General features: G+C 40.9%; 1 protein-coding gene across 7 annotated transcripts in view; it reads right to left on the bottom strand.

The window, feature by feature from the left end:
• The window catches only part of Meis2 (Meis homeobox 2), a 204,561-nt gene that overhangs the window by 43,697 nt on the left and 138,557 nt on the right, over positions 1-22,307 (bottom strand). For all 7 annotated transcript variants that reach the window (XM_055598830.1, XM_055598816.1, XM_055598819.1 and 4 more), the window contains one exon: positions 12,539-12,615. In XM_055598830.1, the coding sequence (XP_055454805.1) occupies positions 12,539-12,615 (77 nt within the window). The remainder of the gene's footprint in view (positions 1-12,538; positions 12,616-22,307) is intronic.

The following is a 22,307-nucleotide window of genomic DNA, read 5'->3' as shown; positions in this document are numbered from 1 at the left end:
GGAGCTACCTCTGGCGTGCAGACTTTTCAACATGCTGTGAATAGCAGTGATCAGCGATGCTTCCTCCCCAGCATCCCTGACACCAAGGCCTCCTCTCCTTCTGGACAGGCTCATCTGCTGTCAGGGTTTAAATAACACCTCTACCCTCAGATTTACCTTTACCTCTCTGTGTGGTCCCACAGTGTTTCCTGTTATTCTGACCTCTATGCCACCCCCGCCACCCCCCCCCCCCCCCACCCCCCCGCAGGACTCATCTCTTTTTTGTTTTTTGTGATCTATTGTGAAAAACAAGCTCATCTTCCCTGAGAAATCATTAGCAAGCCCCCAGTCCCACCCTAAATCCATTGTCTTTGTGGAAACAGCCCCCCAAACCCTTGCTCCCTAAAGCCCAGAGCTACAGTTGTGGCTCTCATTCTATTCTTACCCCATGCTGAATTAGTCACTAAATCCTGCTACGGTTTTTAACAATAGCGATAAAAATTGGTTTCTTTTTCTTCATTTTAATAGCTAAGTCCCTGATTCAGGGTTTTGTTTAAGTCCCTCATAGTCACCTATGACTGGTCTCTCTATCTCTTCTTCTAATCAATTCAAGACACAATGGTTAAAATCATTTTTCATCTCGCTTGCTTTGACTAGATTTTTTTTCTCAGTTCACAGGCTTAGAATAATAAAATAATAGAATTTTAAGGATAGAAAGGACCTTTAAAAAAAATCACCCATTCCCCATTCTTTAATGGATGAGGGAACAGATACTAAGAAAGGATAAATTGCCCAAGATCACACACATTGTCTGGGTTGGAATTAGATCCAAGCTACTGATGATGTCCTGGTCCATTTCCTTCACAGATCACCTTGCACGGTGCTGTGTGTGGACACTGCTCTTCCCCTGTCTGTCTGTCTGTGTCTGCATTAGGCACTTGCAAGTTTATTTTTCTCTAGTAAGAGACGGCTGTTTTCCTCCCAAGCTCAATTTCCCTCCTTCATAGTCTATTGAACTGCCTCTATCTGTCTACTGAAAACCATTCCTTCCCCAATTAAAAATGAACTTCAAACCTAATCTCTCGTAAGAAACAGTGCGCTGAGTGGCCCTCTCCCCTCAATGGGTGTTTCAAGAGTTTCCTTCCCCAGCCTTCTCATCTCGCTGGTTTGAATTCATTTCAGTACCAAGTTATGAGTATTTACTAACACCTCAGCTCTGTGGTTCAATTCAAAGGCAGAACAAAAATCCAGAAATTAGTTCAAACCACTGGCCTGTTTGCTCTCACAGTCAAATGCCAAGACTCTCACCCACAACACATACTCCAGAGTCATTGTCTGAAAGGGGGAATGTTTTCCTTTGGTGCCAGTTTAGTCTCTTGGTAAATTCCACTTTTACGCTGTGGAAGGTTTTCTCTAGGCAGCTTGGACAATGGAGGTATTCGCTGTTTTACTTTCCCCTTTATTTTCTCCTTCCCCTTGTGTTAGTAATCTAGGGTTAGCTGGGAAAACCAGCTCCATGAGGTATCAGCTTTCCTATGCATTTTTACATTTGTCCTAAAAAATTCATTATAATATAACACAAAAGGTTTTCCTCAATTATTTAGTAAAATAATATCACTGGAATGTCATTTAAAATAAATGTACTACAGCCTGGGACTACAAATACTTTTATTGTACAGCGGAATGGAAATTGACTTAAGCATAATATATAAAATCCTAAATTCATTTCATCATCACCCGGATAGTAAATGGGCAGGCACTGTTTATATGGGATATGAGCAGTCAAGTACTCTTCCTGAGACCAAATTGTTGGCTATTCTTTAATTAACCTAGCGGAATAGGAGTGAAAGCAGTACATTGGATCCTGCTAATAATCAAAAAGTATGATCTTCTTATATCATAACTAAAACTCAAATCCCAAGGGGTACAATATCCTGAAACCAGTGATTCAGGCGAACACAAAGAAGTACGTACTTGTCATTGTGATAATACCGAGACATGGGCTTGCCTTATCCTTAGAACTGTGAAGTTGGGACGGTTTTTTTTTTTTTTTTTTTTTTTTAGTCTGTGGGTTATGGCCCCATTTCCAGAAAAATCTATCCAAGCCTAATGTAACCTAGCAAATCTTTCAAATGAAATAGTCTTGAGGGAGGCGAGTTGTCATTTTCTGACATATTATTTAGGACTCAGCTCAGGTTTCATTCTTTCTTCCTTCTTCACTTAAACCCCCTGCTCATTCTCCATAAGCGCCGTGTTTTCTAATTAAGGAAAATGAAATTTGTAACATGGCACAGGGAGACATGACCTCCCTTGCGAGTCAGCATCACTCTAGCCTTCACACCATTAAAAAGTAGAATCCAGGGCTTTTTTTTTTTTTTTAATTGGTATCACTTTGTCTTTAGTGCAAAACACATGGCAATAATTTAGTGAACTCCAGTGTTTCTCTTGTGGCAAATTGATAGCATAATTTTATTATGAGTGGAACAATGACTTCTGGGAGCAGGAGAGATTCTCCCAGAACTACACATAACTCGGTTGACTAAATGTAATACGTGGCGAAGGTAATGAAAATAGAGCTGGAGCTGAGCAAGGGCTAGGAGATCCCCGTCTCTCCTCCCCGTCACAGGGCCACTCAATCAATCACACCTGCAGCTTATTTAATGTCAGAAGCCACTAAGCTGACAAAGTGCACTGGGGCGAGCTCCTCAGAAATGGCGCTTGAGTCACATGCTCTCTGGTCTCTGAACCTGATGGGGGTCATATAATCCGAGTATGGATTTTAATAAGTCACCTATTACATTCCCTCTGGTGCAAATTATTTTACACATCACCCATTTCCTGTTTACTAGTGTTGCTTTTGTGATATCATCATGAAAAAATATGAGGGAAATTAATACCTGACTTGGTCTTCTTCAGATTGAGGATTTCTCCTTTTCTCTTTCACATTCTATTTCTCTGGTCCATGCTGTCAAACACAAACTCACAAACACAGGATGCATGGCAACAGCTCAGGCTCACAGGAAGCCTGCGTGTATAGCAGAGTCACGCTGAATCACACAGATCCAGCAGGATTTGGTAACTCATAACTAAGAAGGTATTGGAATTTGCCCTGTCTCACCTAGCCTCAGGTAACACAGGAAATAAAACAGCTGTGGTCAAATTCCACTGAGCTTTCTTTCTACAGATTTGTATGTGTGTGTGTTTGTGTGTGTGTGTGTGTGTGTGTGTGTGTGTGTGTGTGGTTTTTCAAGATAAGGTTTCTCTGTGTAACCTTGGATATCCTGAACTTGTTTTGTAGACCAGGCTGGCCTTCTGCCTGCCTCTGCCTCCCTGAGTTCTGGGATCAAGGGGGTACACCACTGTGTCCCTGCTCTTTCTACAGATTTTTAAGAAAAGAAAACTTGCCCCATGCAGCACTCCAACCACACTAGCAAATAAAACACTAAGAATCAGATCCACAATTTGGAATCACTGGACAGACAGACCACATGGCCGTTTCTGTATACTGTGGCACACTCTTGGAGTTACCACCGTCCATTCTACAACAATTGAATACTCTTTGTTTGAAGAGGAGACTCTTCTAAATTTTAGAAAACAATGCGTCTCGTTATTGAAAACTGACACAGGTTTCAGATTTAAGTCAAATTAAATCTGAAATGCAGGTTCATTTTGACAAAGGTCTCGTGAGCATGAAGTATGCAAATACACGTGGACAGATTAAATTGGTAGTAGAAAGCACCCCTAGTCAAGGAAGACTCAGCCTTTTCTCAGGAGCTGAGTTGAAACCATTAAGTCAAGACCCCTGCGGAGAATTTTCACCTTGTGGACTTAGAGATGGATTTGAATTCAGATCTTAAATGTTTGTTCCCTGTTACAAGCACTCTGAGTTAGGTCTACTGACGTTTTTCATTGCTTATCTGATGGTTTGGGGGAAGTTTGGAGCTCTAGAAATCCATATTAAACAACCTGAAACCTCAGCCTGCTGGGACTTATCTAAAAGATATGCTGTATCTGGGAACCAGGGGAAATGCTCCGTCTCCCACTGTTTACCTTGCCAGGGAAAGAGAGAAAGACATGTTTCAACCTCAGTGCAGAATGTGTGTGAATCTGAGTGAGGGCTGGGAGTCAGCCGCTAATCTCTAGGGAATGACCAGTCAGCATCAATGATTCCGATTCACCCACAAAACCAAAACCAAACAGGAAACAACTCTGGATGTTCTGATTAGAAGAAAAACAATGAACAGGAAAAGAACTTGAGGAAAACAATACTGAAAAGAAAACCAAGGCTTTCTCTACTCCTCTCCCAAAATCTCTAAGGACCCCCCACCTCCCATATAAACTGATTTTCCTTGTTTACACAATAGGAATAAATAGTTCTGAGTGGCCTAAACAGAGTGGGATGGGAGTGGAGAGGAATGAAAGTCAGGGTGTTGGGGGTGTGTGGGGGGAGGGGGTGGCACAGGGAAGTGCTACCTAGCCCTGCTTGCTCTCATACTTGAAAACTCCAACACAATGAAAACAGCAGTAGTAACAACAACAACAACAAAACGGAGTCCTCAAGATCACAAGGTTAATGGGACCTACATTTACTCATTAACAGAGCAGATTCTCAATTAAGTAATTTTTACAAGGCTGCTCTCCAGTGGGAGAACGCGTGAATGAAAGAGTGAAGTGCACGGAGCGCAGGCGATCTAAAGACTGTTCAGAAAGGACTTGTCTTGAGAGCGAATTTTTGGAAGGGATTTAAAAAGTACTCAATACAGCAGGAAATTTTACTGGAGAAAGCTCCATAATAGTGTGTCTGAGAGGGACCCAACAACACTTGTTGACAACTAGACCAAACTTCCCTGGCCACCAGGATGAGAGAGACAGAGACAGAGACAGAGACAGAGAGAGCGCACTGGTGAGACAACCAAGTATTGATACATTCTGATTTATTTTGTATCTTAGTAATAGCTTCTAATTTCAGGCTCGGTGGAAGCATTGCTTAGACAAGCTCTATTTTCTACACTCTAGAAATAACTTAAGAGTAACTTAAAGATTCCAATTCCTTGATTTTTTTTTAATACAACATTTGCTTTATCCATGGAATTGGAGCTAGAAATACTTACTAAATCAGTTGCTATAGGGTACATTTCAATGTCGTCACTTCACTTTTTTTCCCCCTTCCATGAAAAGAAGTAAACAGTCAAGTCAATAGTACCCTAACGTCAAATCCTGCAGCCGCCCGAGGTATAGGCTTTTCTTTCAGCATTACCAGAGAAACCATGCAGATGATGCCAGTGGAGATGGATAAAGGACCTATTTGAGCAAACCTTGTCTCTCTTCCAAATACTGGCATAATGAAGTGCAGAGGTAGGTAGAGCCCTTGTCTAATGCAGGAGCTGTCTGGAGCTCATTGTTTTTGTCAGTGAAAGAGAGGAGGCTAATTCTAAAAACCTCAAAAAAAAAAAAAACCAACTCATTTTAGGCCAATTTTTCTTCTGTAATGTAAAAGACTTGAACAACGGTAACTTTCAATTTTTTTTCTCTCAATTTAAAAAAAAAAAAAACAACATTTCTTAAGGGACTTTTTTTTTTTTTTTCTTTTGGAATGGTTTCAAAAATTTGTTGCATTCTCTCTTTTTGTTGTTTGGTGTTTTCTCTCCAGCACTGTACATTCCTCTAAACGAGAAACTTTTTTTTTTCTGCTCTTACTGGCATTGTAACCCAGCAGAGAAATATGCATCCTGAGATAATGCTGCCAGCTTGCTATGAAAACCATATTTCATTCTTTCCTTATAAAGAGAGAGAAAAAGGAAAAGGCACAAAGGAGTGGGTGTAATTGGACGTAAAGGACTACCTCATCCCCCCTCCCCGTTTGCACCCCTTCCCTGGCATGGCCTTCCTTTATTTCCCCTCTGCTCCCTTTGTTTACAACTTTTAAAAGTCTCTTTCTGAGGCTGAGCTGCTTGCCTGCATTTGGACTGAAGCGAAATTTCTGGAAATGGTACCTCCAACAGTATAGAATAGGGACTGTCTAGAATCACTGATGTGAGTGGGAGACCTGGTTGCCCCAGTCTACGAAGTGGCCTCAAAAGCTGACATTTCTGTGAGACTTTCATACCATGAAGTGGGAAATGGGGTCTGGTCCCCTTCCCTCTTATTGAAAATTGGTAAACCATTTATGGACCCCTAGCTTTACTGAAATCCACTTAAATCTCAGGGCAGTCCCTCTCGAGAAGCAGTCATCATGTGTGTTTTTCTTTTCCTATCTTTCAGTCCCCCATCTATTTCACTCCTTTTTTCTTAGAATAATTGTGGGTCTCCAGGGACCCTTTGATAGGGTTTAGAGTCCATGTGGAGATGGGCAGAGATGGGAAATCCTATTGATATTACACCCTAGGGAGAATCTCACTTTTAGTTAGCAGAAGACAGCATAGGACAAGTTGGAAACTCTGGCTCCCCCTTGGCCTGTCCACCTCCCTTCCAGGGACTGGGTGTTTCTGGCACAGAGAATCTAGAGAGAGAAACCTCTTCCCTCCTGCTTGCCACACTGGAGTTCAAAAGCAGGCTTTTTCTTTTTTTTTTTTTTTAATTCATTTCCTCGGCATTGGCAGTCTCAGCACATTAAATGCTGACAATGAATCTAGCACCTGGCAAATTTGACTTGAGATTCAAATGGATTTTTATTCTGAAACATAGATGTTACTTGGAAATAATCACCGCAGACGGCAGCTATGCATTTAACAAATGGCCATGGTGGAAATTGCTGAGCAGAGAGAGGATATTTAGTCCGGCAGGCTTTGCTCTGTCTAGGTTTTTCTCAACTCCACCTCCCCGGTTTATCACTCAATCCTTCAATCCTTTCTCTCTTGAGATAAAAAGTGTCCAGCTGTCTCGTGCCTCATTTACATTTCTTGCACCACTGGCCAATTATTCCATATGTTTACCGCAAAATTATTTCCCTCAATTCCCAGCTTACTCTTGATGTCCTAATATTACAACATATTTCCCGGTGTCTGCTCTCTTGGCGGCAGGATGGTAACACACTCGTACCCCGGAAAATGACTTCTCTTGGCTGTAAAGAGGTCCGACCTTTTCACCACGTACTCTGCCTTCTACTAATTAGGCTTCAAATTGGACTCACATTCTCTGACATAAGCCTGCAAGCCATTGTCCCTACTGAAGTCCACCTAGAACACGATGATGGTTCCATTTCACGTGTAAGAAAGCCAAGTCCCCTGGTGTCTGGGAAGGTGCTGCGCCATCTTAAAGCTGCAAGGGAGGCAGGCTACTAGGAAGGTACACTGACTCCCAAGAGGATTCTCAAAAGTCCTTTAGTCCCTGATGGAACAAACTCCTGTGCCGTCTACAAAATTTGTCAGGGGGCCAAACTGAGAGAAGACAAACTTCTTCCCTCTATGAGGGTGCTGGTCATTTAGAGATGTTAAAATTGACATCAACATGGGCCCTTGTGGTGGGAGACGGACAAGCAGGACCCAAGTGATTAGTATTTCATCTTTAGTTTGAGAGGTTGTGCAGGACATTTACCCATTATACAAAGAGATTCTCTGGACCCCCTTCACCTGAAAGGCTCCTTGAGTTAAGATTCATGCTTTTTCATTTGAGGGCTTAGACCCTGCCTTCTAGGAAGAAGTATATCCTATTTTACCTGCCTTCGGGTTAATAGCTCACCCCCACTGGCACTGTATGTTGTTTCAGAGTTGGTTATAATTACTATCGTCACATGAACTTTTAAGAGTAACATATATTTTTTCCTTTAAAAATTAATCTGGAGCCAGCTGCTGTGGCTCTTGCCTTTAATCCCAGAACTCTGGAGTCAGAAGCAGGTCTGTGTAAATTCAAGGCCAGCCTGACGGATAAGGTAAATTCCAGATAAGGCAAGCCTGCAAGCTGAGACCCTGTCTCAAAAGAACAATGATACTAAAGAGCAATTGTTTATGCCTGTAATCCCAAACTCAGGTGGATAGGTGAGAATTGAGAGTTCAAGGCCAACCTGGATAACATAAGAGAATTCTGGGCGAGCAAGATTCTTTCAAAATAAAGAAACAGCAGTAAGGAATTTTAGGTAACTACAACATAATTCTGGTGTTATGTTGCATGAGAACACATGAGTGTGTTGTGATTTAGCTGAATTTTACATTTGCTTTCTCTGGTGTGTGTGTGTGTGTGTGTGTGTGATGTGTGCCTGAGTGTTTTTGTGTGTGTGTGTGTGTGTGTGTATGCACATAGCATAGTAGATCTGTGGAGGTCAACAACTTGGAAGCTAATCCTTGACTTCCACCTTGTTTGTGACAAGGTTTCTTCGTTGTCTGCTGTGTAAGCTAAGCTAGGCAGCCCCTGAGTCTTTGTGGATTTTCTTGTCTGTGCTTGCATCTCACGTTAGACAACAGGCTCTCAAATGGAAACTAGTGCTGCCAGGTTTGCGTGGGTTCTGGGGTTGGAACTTGGGTCCTTTTGCTTGCATAACATTTGACTGGCTGAAACACCGTCTCCCTGTCCTTAGCTGGAATTTAGTCAACCTAAGGCTTTGCCATTTTTTCAATGATTACTATTGTCAAAGACACACAACTGAAACCCAAAAAGTTACTGAAGGAAGAACTTTCTCATTAGAAAAAATATATATTTTTTCAAATCAGTGTAAGCATGCCTCCTGAGAAAAGTATTGATACCTCAGATTTTCCTCTGCATTCTCTAAGCTTGGCAGTTATTTATAAGCTCTTACCTCCTAAGGCTCCCTCATCTTCCCTTTCTGGCAACAAAGAACTACAAAAATGATCATGCAAGAAACCACAGACATCTACCTTTGTTTAAACAGAGAAACTGCGCCATAGGAAGTTGTCTGCATCATGAAAATTTCCCTAAAAGTATGTACACTTCTTTTTGGAAGAGCTCTCCACTCCAGTAATAGGCTATTTGATAAAAGAAAAATATTTGTGTCATTGTACAAAATAATTTTTCTCTCTATTTTTATATATAGTTGTTTTCCATTATGAAAGTCATGCTTCACCGGGCCTGGTCTTGCTGTTGGCTTTTTGAGGCAAGGCTTAACACTGTGGTCCGAAATGACTTGGATCTCACTACATAGCCCAGCCTAGTGTTGAACTCAGTGTAACCCTCCTGTCCCAGTCTCTCAAGTTCTAGGAATACAGGTGTGAGACACCATCCCAGAGTACCTCATTGATAACATCATCTTGAAAAAGAAAACAAAATCTTACTTGAGTGGTTTATTATTCATAGACTTCTGAGAGATAGATGTAGAGAAAATGACCTCAGTGTCACAGATGCTGATCCTTCTGGAAACCACACTTTGGTTTGGCTGTGTTGTCACGTTTTCCCCACTCCCTACTTCAGGAAAGTTCTCTATCGTCGTTTCTAACATGGGTTGCAAAGATCCAACACATCTTTGATTCTCTCAGTTATCTCTCAAACTTCCATTTTGCTTATTTGTTCGTGGTTCCTAGTGACCGATGGTCTTAACTGGCTTGTTCTGACTGCTTATTGTCCTCATTAGGTATGTGCAGCCTAATCTAGGTATCTGCTGCTTTTTACTGTAGATGTTATTTTACAGTACTGCTTAAACATGATGATCTTTCTGTTTTTAAAAGCAAGGGGCAGAACAGGACAGAACAGGAGGTCTGTCTGAGCTGTGGGCTTCCTAGAAAACTCAAAGTCCCCAAGTGTAGCTTTTATGATGCCACAAGACTGGACTCAGGCAAGTCTGGGTTGGGGGATTAAAGCTTAGAAAGTATTTGTTCCTCAAACTTTTTTAAAATTAATTTTGTGTGTGCCCATGTGTTTATATACTGCGTGTGTACATGCGTGCGCGTGTGCATGCGTGCATCGTGTGTGTGTGTGTGTGTGTGTGTTTGTGTGTGTGCATGTGTGCTGCGGATAAAAGCTGGAAGAGGGCATCAGAGCCCCTGGAGATGGAGATAGAGATGGTTGTAAGCCATTTAACTCAGGTGCTGGGAATCAAACTTGGGTCCTCTGGAAGAGCAGCAAGTGGCCTTAATCACTGAGCCATCTCTCTAGCTCCGGGAAATACTTTTGATCTTCTTTTTCTATGAGTAACATAGAAGACTCATTTATAGTCCGCTCCTCTCACTGTCCCGCACCTGAGGTCTGTAATTCTGAAGCCTCCTGAAAGACTTTAGACAGCGCTGCTTTGGAGGTGACTCTGTCAAGGCGTTGGACAAGTTCAAAACGTGCCAACATGGGGGTGTTTCTTTTCAGATTTCTTTCTGAAATGCCAGGTAGGGCGCCCCTTTCTTCAACTCTTGGCAGCGTTTCAGGGGTACTTGCGGAGCCATCCTTTTGAGTCACACCTTATTATCAAAGTTATGGTAGCTATTAGCTAAGAATTGGACCTGAGGGCAGGATTACAGAATTTTTCAGAAGGAAGTGTGAAAATTAGAACGATGGAATTATTTTGTAGAGACGGAGGTGTCAACGTTTATCCCATATTACGGCACGACAGACTGTCATGTCCTCACCCTCGGCAAATGTGGCCCAAATCACAGAGAAACACGAAACCCAAAATATCACACCAACTGAACCCCTGCACATGCCTCGGGGGCTCTGTGGAACTCAGAAAAGAAGGGTCCTTTCTTCCAGGTTCCAGCCAGGTGTCGTGAGGAAGGCTGGTCTTTAGATAGTCCGTCTTTGCTCTTCAAGGGCAATGACTACATCAAAAAACGCTGGGAACGGAGGATGTGTGACAGTGTTTTCAAAGAAAGGTCAAATGTCGATGCCAAATATCAGCGTAGAAACATTCCATTTCTCTCAACAACTCCCATCACAACTTCCCCGCATGTGCCCCAAATTTACAAAAACTGATTTTCCAAAGCGATGTTAATTGTACCAGGCACCGCTGAAATACGCAGTGGCTTACACTGAAAATCAGCGTGTTATAAAACAGTAAGTGGGACCGAGTCTCCTAAACTTAACCGGAATGTGTTTGTTTTATTGTTTCACATCACTGATTGCTTGAACTGGGAACATGAATGAGAATGTATACCTTTACACATATTAGATACTTACATCAAACGGCCCCAGACACATCTCGTCCTGGAGATTATCACCTCTATCCTCAAGATTTTGCTATAAAGGGTGTCTTTAAATGTACATAGTTCCAATCTTTAGAAGAAAATTAAAGAGGAATCCGGTCTGTATTGTCTATTCTTTCTTTCTGCCTCTCTTTTCAGGTTAGCAGTTTATTTCTGCATTAATCACCCTGACAGAAGCAAGGCAACTCAATTTTCTGCTTCTGTAGGTAGGCACATCACTTTCTGTACAACAGTAGGCATGAAAAGGGCTGCAGCTAAGCTTTGGTTACTGGTGTAATTGAAATGCTATCCACACTATAGGGTGCATTAAAGTCAGATAACGACAGTTCCTGTGGCCAATTTAAGTAGCTTGACTTCCCTGGGAAAAAAAAAAATTGCCTGACAGATAAGGCAGACAAACTGGCTAATTCTCCAAGCATGTCTCTCATTGTGATCCTAGAAAAATGAGAAAAAAATGAATCACAGAACCACAAAATCAATTGACCCTCGGGTAGCTCATCAGGCAGCGAGCCTGATAAACCTAAAAGCTTTGTTAATGTCTGCCTGCCTGTGTCCCACAGATAGAGCACTTTGTAAATGAACCTGCTTTGATAAATATATTAAGGAAAGCTGTGAATAAAGCCAGAGACTTCTCATTTGTAAATACAACCTCTGCTACATGGAATTAGAATGATAAAGTGGAGTTCCATGTAATTAAGTTTGTATAAGGCCTGAAATCCGTGCAAATACTTCCCCTGAATTTTGAAAGAGAACTGTCAGTTCAATTAATCTGAACATCACCCCAAGAATGTACAGAACAAAATTAAGCTGCTGATAAAACCTGGGCCAGTATTTTGATAAGTAATTCCTATATCATTTCTTGGCCACTGTGATCATTTTATTTAATCCCTTCCCCCTCCTTTTTCCTCAGTTACCCTCTAAGCCATGTACAAAGGGTAGATGGCCCACGTACCACCATTCAAGTAAAATAAATCACGAGCTAAAAATGGAAAAAAAAACACCTTATTTTCTACTTTAAAAAATTAGGCTAAATAAATACCTTTGAGGAGATACTAAAAACCCTGTGTCTACATTGTTCCCAAGAGTCTAGACAAAAGAAACCTTTCCCAGAAATAGTGGCTTTTATGTGAGCATTGTGCAAAAAACACACAGGCAACACTATTCGACAGGAATGAGCCAGGCAGAATTTGTGATTCAGCTGGAGAATTTTAAAGCATAAGAGCTGATAAAAGTGAGGTTAGGGGAGAGGAGAAAGAAAGAAAGTGGCGTAAAGGGAAAAAAGAAATGGTACAAACCCCACTTGCCTAGGCTATCTGTCCTTTACCGTAGGGATAAATTTCACAACCTCAGGGAAGAAATGCAGAAGTTACCCTTGATTTCCTTTGTTCCAGGAACAAAACCAAGAAAGAAAGATAGAAAACAACGACAACAACAATTACTTAGGAACCCCACTTTAGTCAAGGGAGTAAGATCTTGGGGTCACTCACCAGTTGTTTACTTGCAGAATTGTCAGTCCCGTGTCCTGTGCTAACTGTTTCTTCTGCTCTTCGGAAGGGTACGGGTGCTGATGAAAAGACAAACATTTTAGAAGATGTATCAGAAGTTGCGGAAGAGGCATATACTTCTAAGGGTGAAACCACCCTGGGTGCTTTCTTTACTCCACAGCTTGATTCTCCTCATCACATTTAAAAACATATTTAACTTGCTGACAGGTGTGGACAGGAGCCAGTGAGGGCAAACCCAACTTCTTGTCACACTCCGTAGGACTAGCAATGCAAGTCCAGGTTCCTAGGTCACTCAGTGTTTTTGATAAGTTGGGAGTGAAAAATATCCTGGAATGGCATCAGAATTCTAGGTGTCTCCATTCCTGTCTGTTTTAAGGAGAAAACTTGCAGAACCCACTTCCTTTTCTTCCTACTGGGTTTCTATGGAATTCTTATCTATGTTACGTTTGACACACTGGTTTGCTTAACTATTATTTCTTAGTAAATATGAGGTTAATCATAGTGAAATTTGGACCCTTGGCTAATATATATATATATATATATATATATATATATATATATATATATATATATTCACAACTATTTTGAAAGTTAAAGTAAAGGATTGGATACAGAGTTCTTAGTCAGGGTAGGGCTAGGATTCTTTAACTTTTACTGAGTGGCTCTAGGCTGTTGAGGTCAGGTACAATGACTTGCCCAGGCAACCTGTCCCCTACACCAGACATACATTTCATACTCCAGGGAAGAAGGAATCAGTTTTGTGCCCTGGTTCCTATGGAATTTTTCCATGTTAACTTCAAGTACCGCAACAAGAGAACAAAGCCATAGGTTTTCCGTTTTTAATTCTTTTCTTCACCATTTCAGTTCACTCACATTGATAATGAACAGCGCTCCCATTATCCTCCTCTCTCTTTTCCTCTCTCATCTTGAAACCCAGGGCTGTTATTTTATAATCATACATCTCCTTCAAGAAGTTCTGGGCTGGAGGGCACGTAATTATGAAACGCATCTGTTACATAAGGTCCTGTTCAAAATTCACTGGTTTTCTTAAGCGGAAAGGTAAACTTTTATCCCCGTGCCAGAGTTGTTCATAGATAGCCTTGAGTCATAACTATTGCCCACCAGAATTACTGAAGAGTCATGAGGGGGCTAGAGAGGTGGCTCAGTGCAAAAGAGCTTCCTACTTCTTCTGCAGAAGACTCATATCAGTTCCCAGAATTCATGGTGGGAAGCTCAGAGCTACCTGTAACTCCAGATCCATGGTATCTGGAGTCTCTGGGTTGTGATGGCACCTGTACTCTCATGCACACACCCCAAAAAACACTCACATTTATACACTCAATTAAGAGTAATACACATAAATCTTTACATTATTCTGATCATTCCAGCATTTGAAGGGGGATGTTTTTCCATCATCAAAGAACTCAGTTCTCAGGTAGCTCATCTTTCATAATAGCCTACATTATCTGAACTGTGCGTGATTGTTTATTCAAGAACCCTCATGTCATAGGTTCAACAAAATCCCCTGCATATCAAAAGGGTTAACCAGATCTGTATTAATATAGAAGGCAGGCTTTTAATATTCTGCAAATGTTAACAAAGAAAGATGATAATGTTGAGTTATTATGGGTTAAGCATAAAATGAAAATAAATTTTTCTGATTGCGAGGTGTTGACACTTTTTTGGCTAGGGCCCGCAGCCTGTTCCTTAAAGCTGTGTAATTACAGAAGGCTCTGCCCCTCCTTCCCCCTCCTGCTAGAGCTTCCCCACATTAGTAATGACCCCTTCACTGCTTCAAAAACCACTAATGGTCTTCAGCCGAGGCAAGAAAAATGAACAGGGTAAATTGGAATCCACAGTCAGTAATCTGCATCCTGTGAGGCTGCTTCGGCCACTCACACTCATTCCTGGCCATCAATCGCTGCCTGTCAGGTACTGCACTCTGCCTCCATGACAAATACTCCTTCTAACACTCCGATTCGTCCAAACAATGTAATTGTCCTCTATTCTCCTCTTGGTAATGGAGAAAATGAATGACTCACAAACAAGGACTGTTCATCGAAGGCGCAGAGGTGCCTTCAAACTGGAAGAGGCCTAGAGTACAAATTTTAATTGACTGAAAACACTGGTTGATGAGCAGATGACAATTAAAAAAACAAAAAACAAAAAACCTTCTTGTTAAGATAGTTCCTGATCAAATTCAAGGCAGTGGTTGCCCTTTGAGTTTCTGCCACTCTATGATTTTTGAGAGCCTAAGTTTATAGGTTGTCAGCCCAGGGGGAGAAATTGTGCAAACTGCAAAAATCAAAATGGAAATAAAGAGGCATTCCCCCAGATGTATAGAAAGAGGCTGGTAATATTTGCCTCGGTATGTTTTTCTTTTTTCAGCATCTGTGTGTGTGTGTGTCTGCCTTTGTCTCCCCCCGCCCCGACTTCTGCCATGTGTGTGTGTGTTTTCTTGTTTTCTGCATTTTCCCAAAAAAGTTCTGACAAGTGTGGGGTGTGTGTGTGTGTGTGTGCATGAGAGAGAGAGAATGGATGGAGAAAAGTAGTCTAGGAAAGGGAAGGCAGTAGACGTCACCAGATCATAGTAGTTACTAGAGAGCCAGTTCCTTCAAGTTTGACACTAAATTCTGATTAAAGAGCAAGAATGCTTTCTAGCGTTGTATTAGAACCATAGTCAAGTTTTGTACGGAATGTTATAAACAGTGCATTTTATCTTGGGAATCCCTTGCTGTACTTTCCTTATTTCATAAGCATGTTCAAATTCCACCGGAATCATTAGAAACATTGGTACCTTACCAAATTCACCTTGCACAGATGGCTTTGTTTTTTAATTAATAGGGAATAAGTTTTAAGTTCTTTGAATGCCATTCTGTGGGTTTTGAGCACTCAGGATCCATGCCCTTTTTAATTCATGGGGTGGCCCGCCGATCTGTAAGTGTCCTGGCAGCCGGCCACTGGACTCCTAAAATTAAAAGGTCGATTGAGAACAATCAGCTTTCGGAGGGAATGGAACGTGACAATGTGTTTCAGATTAATTTACAAGTATATGTTCGTATTTAAGGGCAAACCACGGGACTAAAGAACTTCTCTTGCGTGATCTATCGTGTGCATGCTTTATTGGGACAGACATCATGTTGAAATAATAAACAGGGGAAGCCTTCACTCCTTCTTTGATGTGTATTACTAAATGTCTGGCTGGCTCAAATTTAAAATAAACTTCGGTATGTTTGCACTTGGAAACTGGAAGTGGGCCACAAGCAGTAATTTGTTGTCAATCGCCATGTTCTTGGCCTAAAGCTATAGTTTTGACTATTCACTGTTGGGGGCCAACTCACTTGGGTCCAATGGCCCAGAGATGGTTCAGTTTAATCCTAAGAGCACATGTTGTAACCCAATAGCAATGGTGAAACCCTTTATCAATACAACACTAAAGGTTAAGGATTTTCACATCTCAAAATAACTCCAAGGCCCCCAATGAATAAAAGCACATCCAAAAGGTCTCCTTACTTGGAATATCAACTAACAAAGGTTGGGAAAATGAAAAGGGCATGTATAGCTCATGATTCCATGGAGAGCGAAAGTGTTCCTTAATGACTTTTCATGTACAAATTCACTTGAAAGCAAGATGTCTTTATCGAAGGTGCTACAGGGCTCCCCTCCTTCTTCCTTTTAGGGTAGACCAAGCACGTAGTACCTGGTAGATCAACTATATGGAGGCAGAGCTACAGCAGCCTTACATATATCCTGGGACATTTGGGTGAAAAAGACATCTAATAGTCATCACTTCTGACTAGCCCCCTCTCTAGTAACGTCTGAACTAGAACTGGTTGGTCACAAATTTCATTCTGTGCTACAAAGATTTATGCTGATGCTGTCAAATTATAAATGCTACTTCAGCTCAGCCCACAAACTAGAAATGCACAGTGAGTGAAAAAGGGAGTGGTTTGCAAGATTAAAGCACGGTACGTCACCTAAACATCTCCATCAGCTGGGTTGAAGTAGAATGAAATGTGACTTTGTTTTCTAAGCCAGGGGTGGGGAGATGCGGTGGGTTGGGAGTTGGGTAGTACTTCCCAGAACTAGTGAAGTTCATGCAAGTTGAGGTCTGTGTTGGGGGCCAGCCTGGTCTAAGTAGGGAGTTCCAGGCCTGGCAGGTCTACATAATTTGTAAAAGTTACTTGTGTAAGGATGTCACACAACAGAAAAATGGTCAAGCAACTTGCTGTGGAGAACAATTAGGTGGGATAAATTCCTGTTACCATGACAATGATGACTTCCTTTTCCCAACTCCTCTCTCTAACACACTCACTCTACAGCGTTTCAGGTAACTTTTTAATACATTTTTTTTAAATTATCTTTCTCATTGATTTCTGTTGTTTTTCTCTAAGGTTTTATTTTAAATTGTGTGTGTGGAGGGCTGTCTTGTGAGTTCAGTTGTTCTTGGAGATTAGAAGCACTGGCTTCTCCTTCATCTAGCATTATGGGTAGTTGTAAGCTGCTAAATGTTTATGTTGAGCCAAACTTAGGTGCTTTGCAAGAACACGCTCTCAGCTTCTGAGCCATCTTGTCACCCCTGCGATCTTATCTTGATTTTGATTGTGTTAGTTACATAGGAAACCCTCAAAGTAATTTCTCCAATGTGGACAAAGACACTGCTTTGGGAGAATATCATTTAGCGAATTAGAAGCATACTTACTGGGTTTTTGTAAACAAAACCAGGACTTATCCTTTGCGCAAATAAATACATCTAATGAAAAGTCAAATCAAAGTCACTTGTCATTAATTTAGCAACTTTTTCTTATGTGATCAACAACTCCTATACCATGAATAGAACATACATTTTCATCAGATTTAAAGATGAAACATAAAATAACAACACAAAAGGTATTTTAAAGCTCCTCCACAGCTTTGTTTCTCAAGGTAATATTTTTTCCCACTAAATTTTCAAAGAACTTTACTAGATATTTATAATTTTATGTCTTCACTGCCCTGACTTATTCACATCTCTCCTGAGCATAACTTTCCAACAAGAACGTTTTTGGTGGATTTTTCACTTTTGTAGTCCTATTTTCTCATTGCTTTTCTATTTTTTTTTGAAACAGGTTCTTACTATATAGCTCAGGCTGACTTGGAACTCTCTATGAAGACCAGGCTGGCCTCAAACTTAAGAGTTCTACCTGCCTCTGCCTCCCTAGTGCTTGAACTAAATGCTCCTTTCTCGTTGCTTCAGTGTGTTTGTAGAAAGAATGGCGAGCCCAGCCATGGGCCCTCTTTCAAGTCCTGTCAGTAGTTCTTTCATACTGGGCCCGAGATATTCATCTAGGATGCTAAAATAATAGGGTTTGCAGAGCTGTACTTGAGATGATAAGCATCTAAGCAATCATAATAGCAGAATTTATGTCGGTTAATTCCAATTGTCTTCCCTGGTTATCCCCCAGAATCAATTCTGACGTAAGACAAACTGACTGAGCAAAATCACAGCATTCTCAGTTGACTTTTGAAAGTCACTAATTTTGCTAGAGATAACACCTCTCTTAAACGGCTATGATAACAGTTGCATACCTATTTATTAGAAATTTGAAGAACATTTTTGCCAAAGTATTGGCTCTTCATTGGAATCCCTCAGATACCTGATAGGTGATGAAATGGATAAAGGCTTGGCACCTCTGTCTTTAGATTATGACTGTGATCTTTGTTCCTTCAATCTTAGGATCATACTCCATGAGTTCTGGATATCAGTATGCTGATCATTGGAGAACTGTTTAATTCAGGGCTAACTTCAGCAATTGCTCTTTGGAGCTGGCATGAATTTCTCCCACCCTACCCGGGGCTTTCTTTGCATAAAAGAACCTGAAGTCCAGGGCCTAGACTAAACAACAAGGCTAGGACATTCACACAAGATGATGACACCAGAAGTCACTTAGCAGTTCCTAAGTGAGGCTGACTGCCCTTTAGCCCACCAAGTACAAGGCCAGCATGTTTATACACCGGAAGAACATCTTTGAAACTGTGCCCATGACTAATTGACAATTATAGAAGTTCAGCCCACCCCAGAAAATCAATAAAAGCCTACTGCTCCTTCTGCTAAGCCAGCAGCCTGAGAATTTTTCCTTCTCCCTTCTTTTCTTTCTTCTTCTCTCCCTTTTCTCTTCTCTCCTTCTTACTTCCTTTTTGCTTTATTTCCTTCTGCTCTTCCTCTTCCCCCTCCCTCCTTTTTTCTTCCCCCATTTTGCTTTTCTGAGGCAGTCTTACTCTGTAGCCTAGCTCAGGTGGCCAGGCTAGACAGAACTCCCTTTCGAGGCTTCCGTCTCGAGCTTGTGGCAGTCTTCATGTCTTCTGAATGGGGAGACTGTAGGCACGGACAACTCTGCCCAGCACCGGTTGTCTCTTGGATTATTGTGAGCTCACCTTCTGCTTACAAGCTCAAGTTCCAAAAATGGAGTTCAGACTTTCCTCCTCATCATATACGGTGTGGTACTGTTTCTACTGCTTCTACACCATTAGATGCCGCTTTTTGCTATCATTCTTAATTTTAATAAGACTTCTCTATTCCACTTTTCCCATTTTCCATCGAGGTATATTCCCCCCTTTTTCCTTTGTTAACAGTGCTTTGATTTTTACCTTGGGAATATGCTAAGCTATGATAAAGTGGCTCCGGCCTTAGCCAATCAGCATGGTTAACTATGCTGTTTGCGTGGAAGACATCCAAGTTAGATTAAGGAATTTCATCATGAGACTACCAAATGGCTCTTTATTCACTGCAAATCCTACATAGCAGGATATGTGCTTGGTGTAGGCATAAACTTTGTTGCCATCAAACGAGGTGAAAGAACTTGACTGTGAAGAGAGCTTCTTCAGACAACAGATTTCTTTTAGCATTTCTACACCTGGATATAAATTTACCTAAAACTGGACTGCCTTCACCTTCAGTCACTTGGACCAAAAAAAATTAATCATAACTAACACGCACAGCTCAATTCATATTATCTGTGTTTTTCTGTGTTTTTTCTCTGTCCCCCAGGCCAGATAAAATTGATCACTTATCTTATTGTATATTTGTAAGATGAGGAGGCAGAGGTAGAGGATGAAGGAAAAGAAACAGGAGAAGAACAGGGTCCATCATTCTGCTTTATCAAGCACAGCTCAAGATTTTAAATCATTTGTCCAACTTGTGATCGTAGCTGATTCAAACATCACAAAATCAGAAAGATAGAACTCTGGACATACAATGAATGTGGAATTTCAATTTAGATTTTTTTTTTAATCTAAATTGGAAAAGCAAAATGTGAGGTAGAATTGCGAAGCTGTCTCCACACAATGACCGCATAGAGCATCAACTTGCTTCTTGTGTAAAGTGGAAACTCTTAAGGGTTGTAAGTATAAATTTGCTCACCAAAATGCCTGAGAAATGCTTAATTGAAAAAAAAAACATATAGTAACCCGAGGACATGATGATATGAAACAACAGAGACCACTGCAATCATCAGGCTGATTCAGAGTTATTTGATTTAAATTCCAGAGGGAAATGTATTTCACATAATATGCGATTCTTACATGTCCATCATTTCCACAGTCTTGGCATCTCTAACCTTCCAAACAAACAGTGGGGAAACCTCCAGAGCCGGAAGAAATCCACTTTCCTCCAAACCCTGTCTTCCCTCTTCTCTCATGTTTTCCTCTCCTCATCTTTATGTAAACATGTGCACTTGAGCAACTTCCCTCACTAATCTGAAAAATCATCCAAGAGCCAAGTTCATGTCTTTTGAACCTTGAATTTTTGTAGCACTTAGCACTGGGCTTTTCTTGTAGAATGTCTTTGGTGAGCAAAGACATTCCTTCCGAATGTGAGAGTTTTTTGATAGAAGGACTGCTTTTGCTGTATATACAGTGAATAAATCCTGAGACAAATATGGAAAGGTTCAGATAGTCATTTAACTGTTTTAACAACATGATATTTGGGTATTTGAAAACATCTGAGATTCCCCATCTTTATCCAGATGTTTGGTGTCATGGAAACACAAGCTTCAAATTCAAATGAGTAGTTTCTAAATTTTTGTTCGGTGCCAGAATGTATTTGGGAGAAAGGAAATGTGGCTATTTATGGAAGGCTCATTTTCATTTAAGTTTATGTGGAAGTAAATAGATAAAATTGTAACAACTGCAGCTTCTAAAATTGAGAGAAAAATTAAGGGATTTTAATAGTGGTTGGATTCTAAAATATTAGTGTTTCATTGCCTTGGAAGCCACAGTGGAGAGGCCAAAGAACAAAGAGAGCTAAATGTGATGGCCCATGCCCATAATTCCAAAAGGATAGAAAGAGGCAGAGGAGTTTGAGTTTAAGGCTGGCCTAAGTTACATAGCAATACCCTGTCTAAAAACAAACAAACAAACAAACAAAAAACAAAACAAAACAAAAAACCAACAACAACACACAGACACACACACACACATATACACAGATACACACACACACACACACACACACACACAAACCAATGAGGAGAAGAGGCTGGGGATAATGAATGCGGAATTGTGGAGATTTTCTAAGTTGGAAAAGAGAAACGTAAGGAAGAATTGTGATGCTACTCAACAGTAGAGTGTTTGTCTAACAAGCATGAGGCACCCAAAAGGAAAAAAAAAAGGAAAAGAAAAGAAAAGAGAAAACATAACAACAGAAAAGGTGAAAATAGCAGAGAGAGGGGGACCTTAGGCCTGTAACTCCAGGCCCTGGAGAAACTGAGGCAGAAAGATGGAAGTTCAAGTCTCACCAGGGTAAACCACTGTCAACATCAAAAGCCAGTCCTGAGCTGGGGCTACATTTCTGTGAGAACTGAGGGGGTATCATCCTAGCTACTAAAGCTAAGACTAAAGGAAAAAAAGTGTTTAGAATCACACAGAAATCCTTCTCTGCATTTTCAAGATCCGTTACATGACCATCTTCTGACGGTTTAGACAGGGCTTATCTAGTAAGAGGGAAGAGATTATGCAATGGCCAGATACAACTGACACTCACTTTACTTCTCAACTCCAAAACAGAGTCCAAAAATGTGTTAGAGAAACACTGCTGAAGCCATTTGCAAAGAAGACCTCCATTTTAAACACGACAAAAGTAATTATTTTCCTACTGACTAAGGCTTAAAAGCTCAGTAGAGTTTTATTTTGAACACAAGGGCAGTATATTCGCAGGGCTAGAGAAAGATAATTTTTATTTAACATTTGTTAGAACGCTCCCATGAGCTGCGTGGCCATGCATGTCACGCTGCCTTCTTGCCTAATGGCAGTCTTACTAAATGAACCCAAAGTCCCAAATAAGGCCTTGACTCATTTCACATTTCTACACCATGATCAAATTAATATTTTATGGGGCCGCACTGTTCTACAGCCAGACCACTTTTCCAAAAAATTGAATTTTGTGCTTATTTATTTTATGGATCATTTGTTGAAATAGATTTCAAAACAGGTTTAGGCTATTTAGATTTTCCAGTGAACTGCAAACGAAAACCTCACACACTCAGAACTGAAAAAGGACATCAGAGGCCATCTAATCCAAGCTTCTCATTTTATGCCTAATGAAACTCAGGCTGGGGAGGCAAAATCGCTTGCCCAGTGGTTTGCCCAGTTGGCATCTTTTCTTTTAAGAGCCCCAAGAGATCCCCAGAAAGAAGGTATTTCAAAGTTACAGAACCTGAAAGAACATTTTTTTTTTTAAATAGAAGACTTTATTTCTACATAGGAATTGCAAATA

Source organism: Psammomys obesus, unplaced genomic scaffold, assembly GCF_907164565.1.
Source record: "Psammomys obesus unplaced genomic scaffold, mPsaObe1.curated_primary_1811, whole genome shotgun sequence".
Taxonomy (NCBI): Eukaryota; Metazoa; Chordata; class Mammalia; order Rodentia; family Muridae; genus Psammomys; species Psammomys obesus.
The sequence above is the reverse complement of the archived record's forward strand: the minus strand, read 5'-3'. Positions and strand labels throughout refer to the sequence as shown.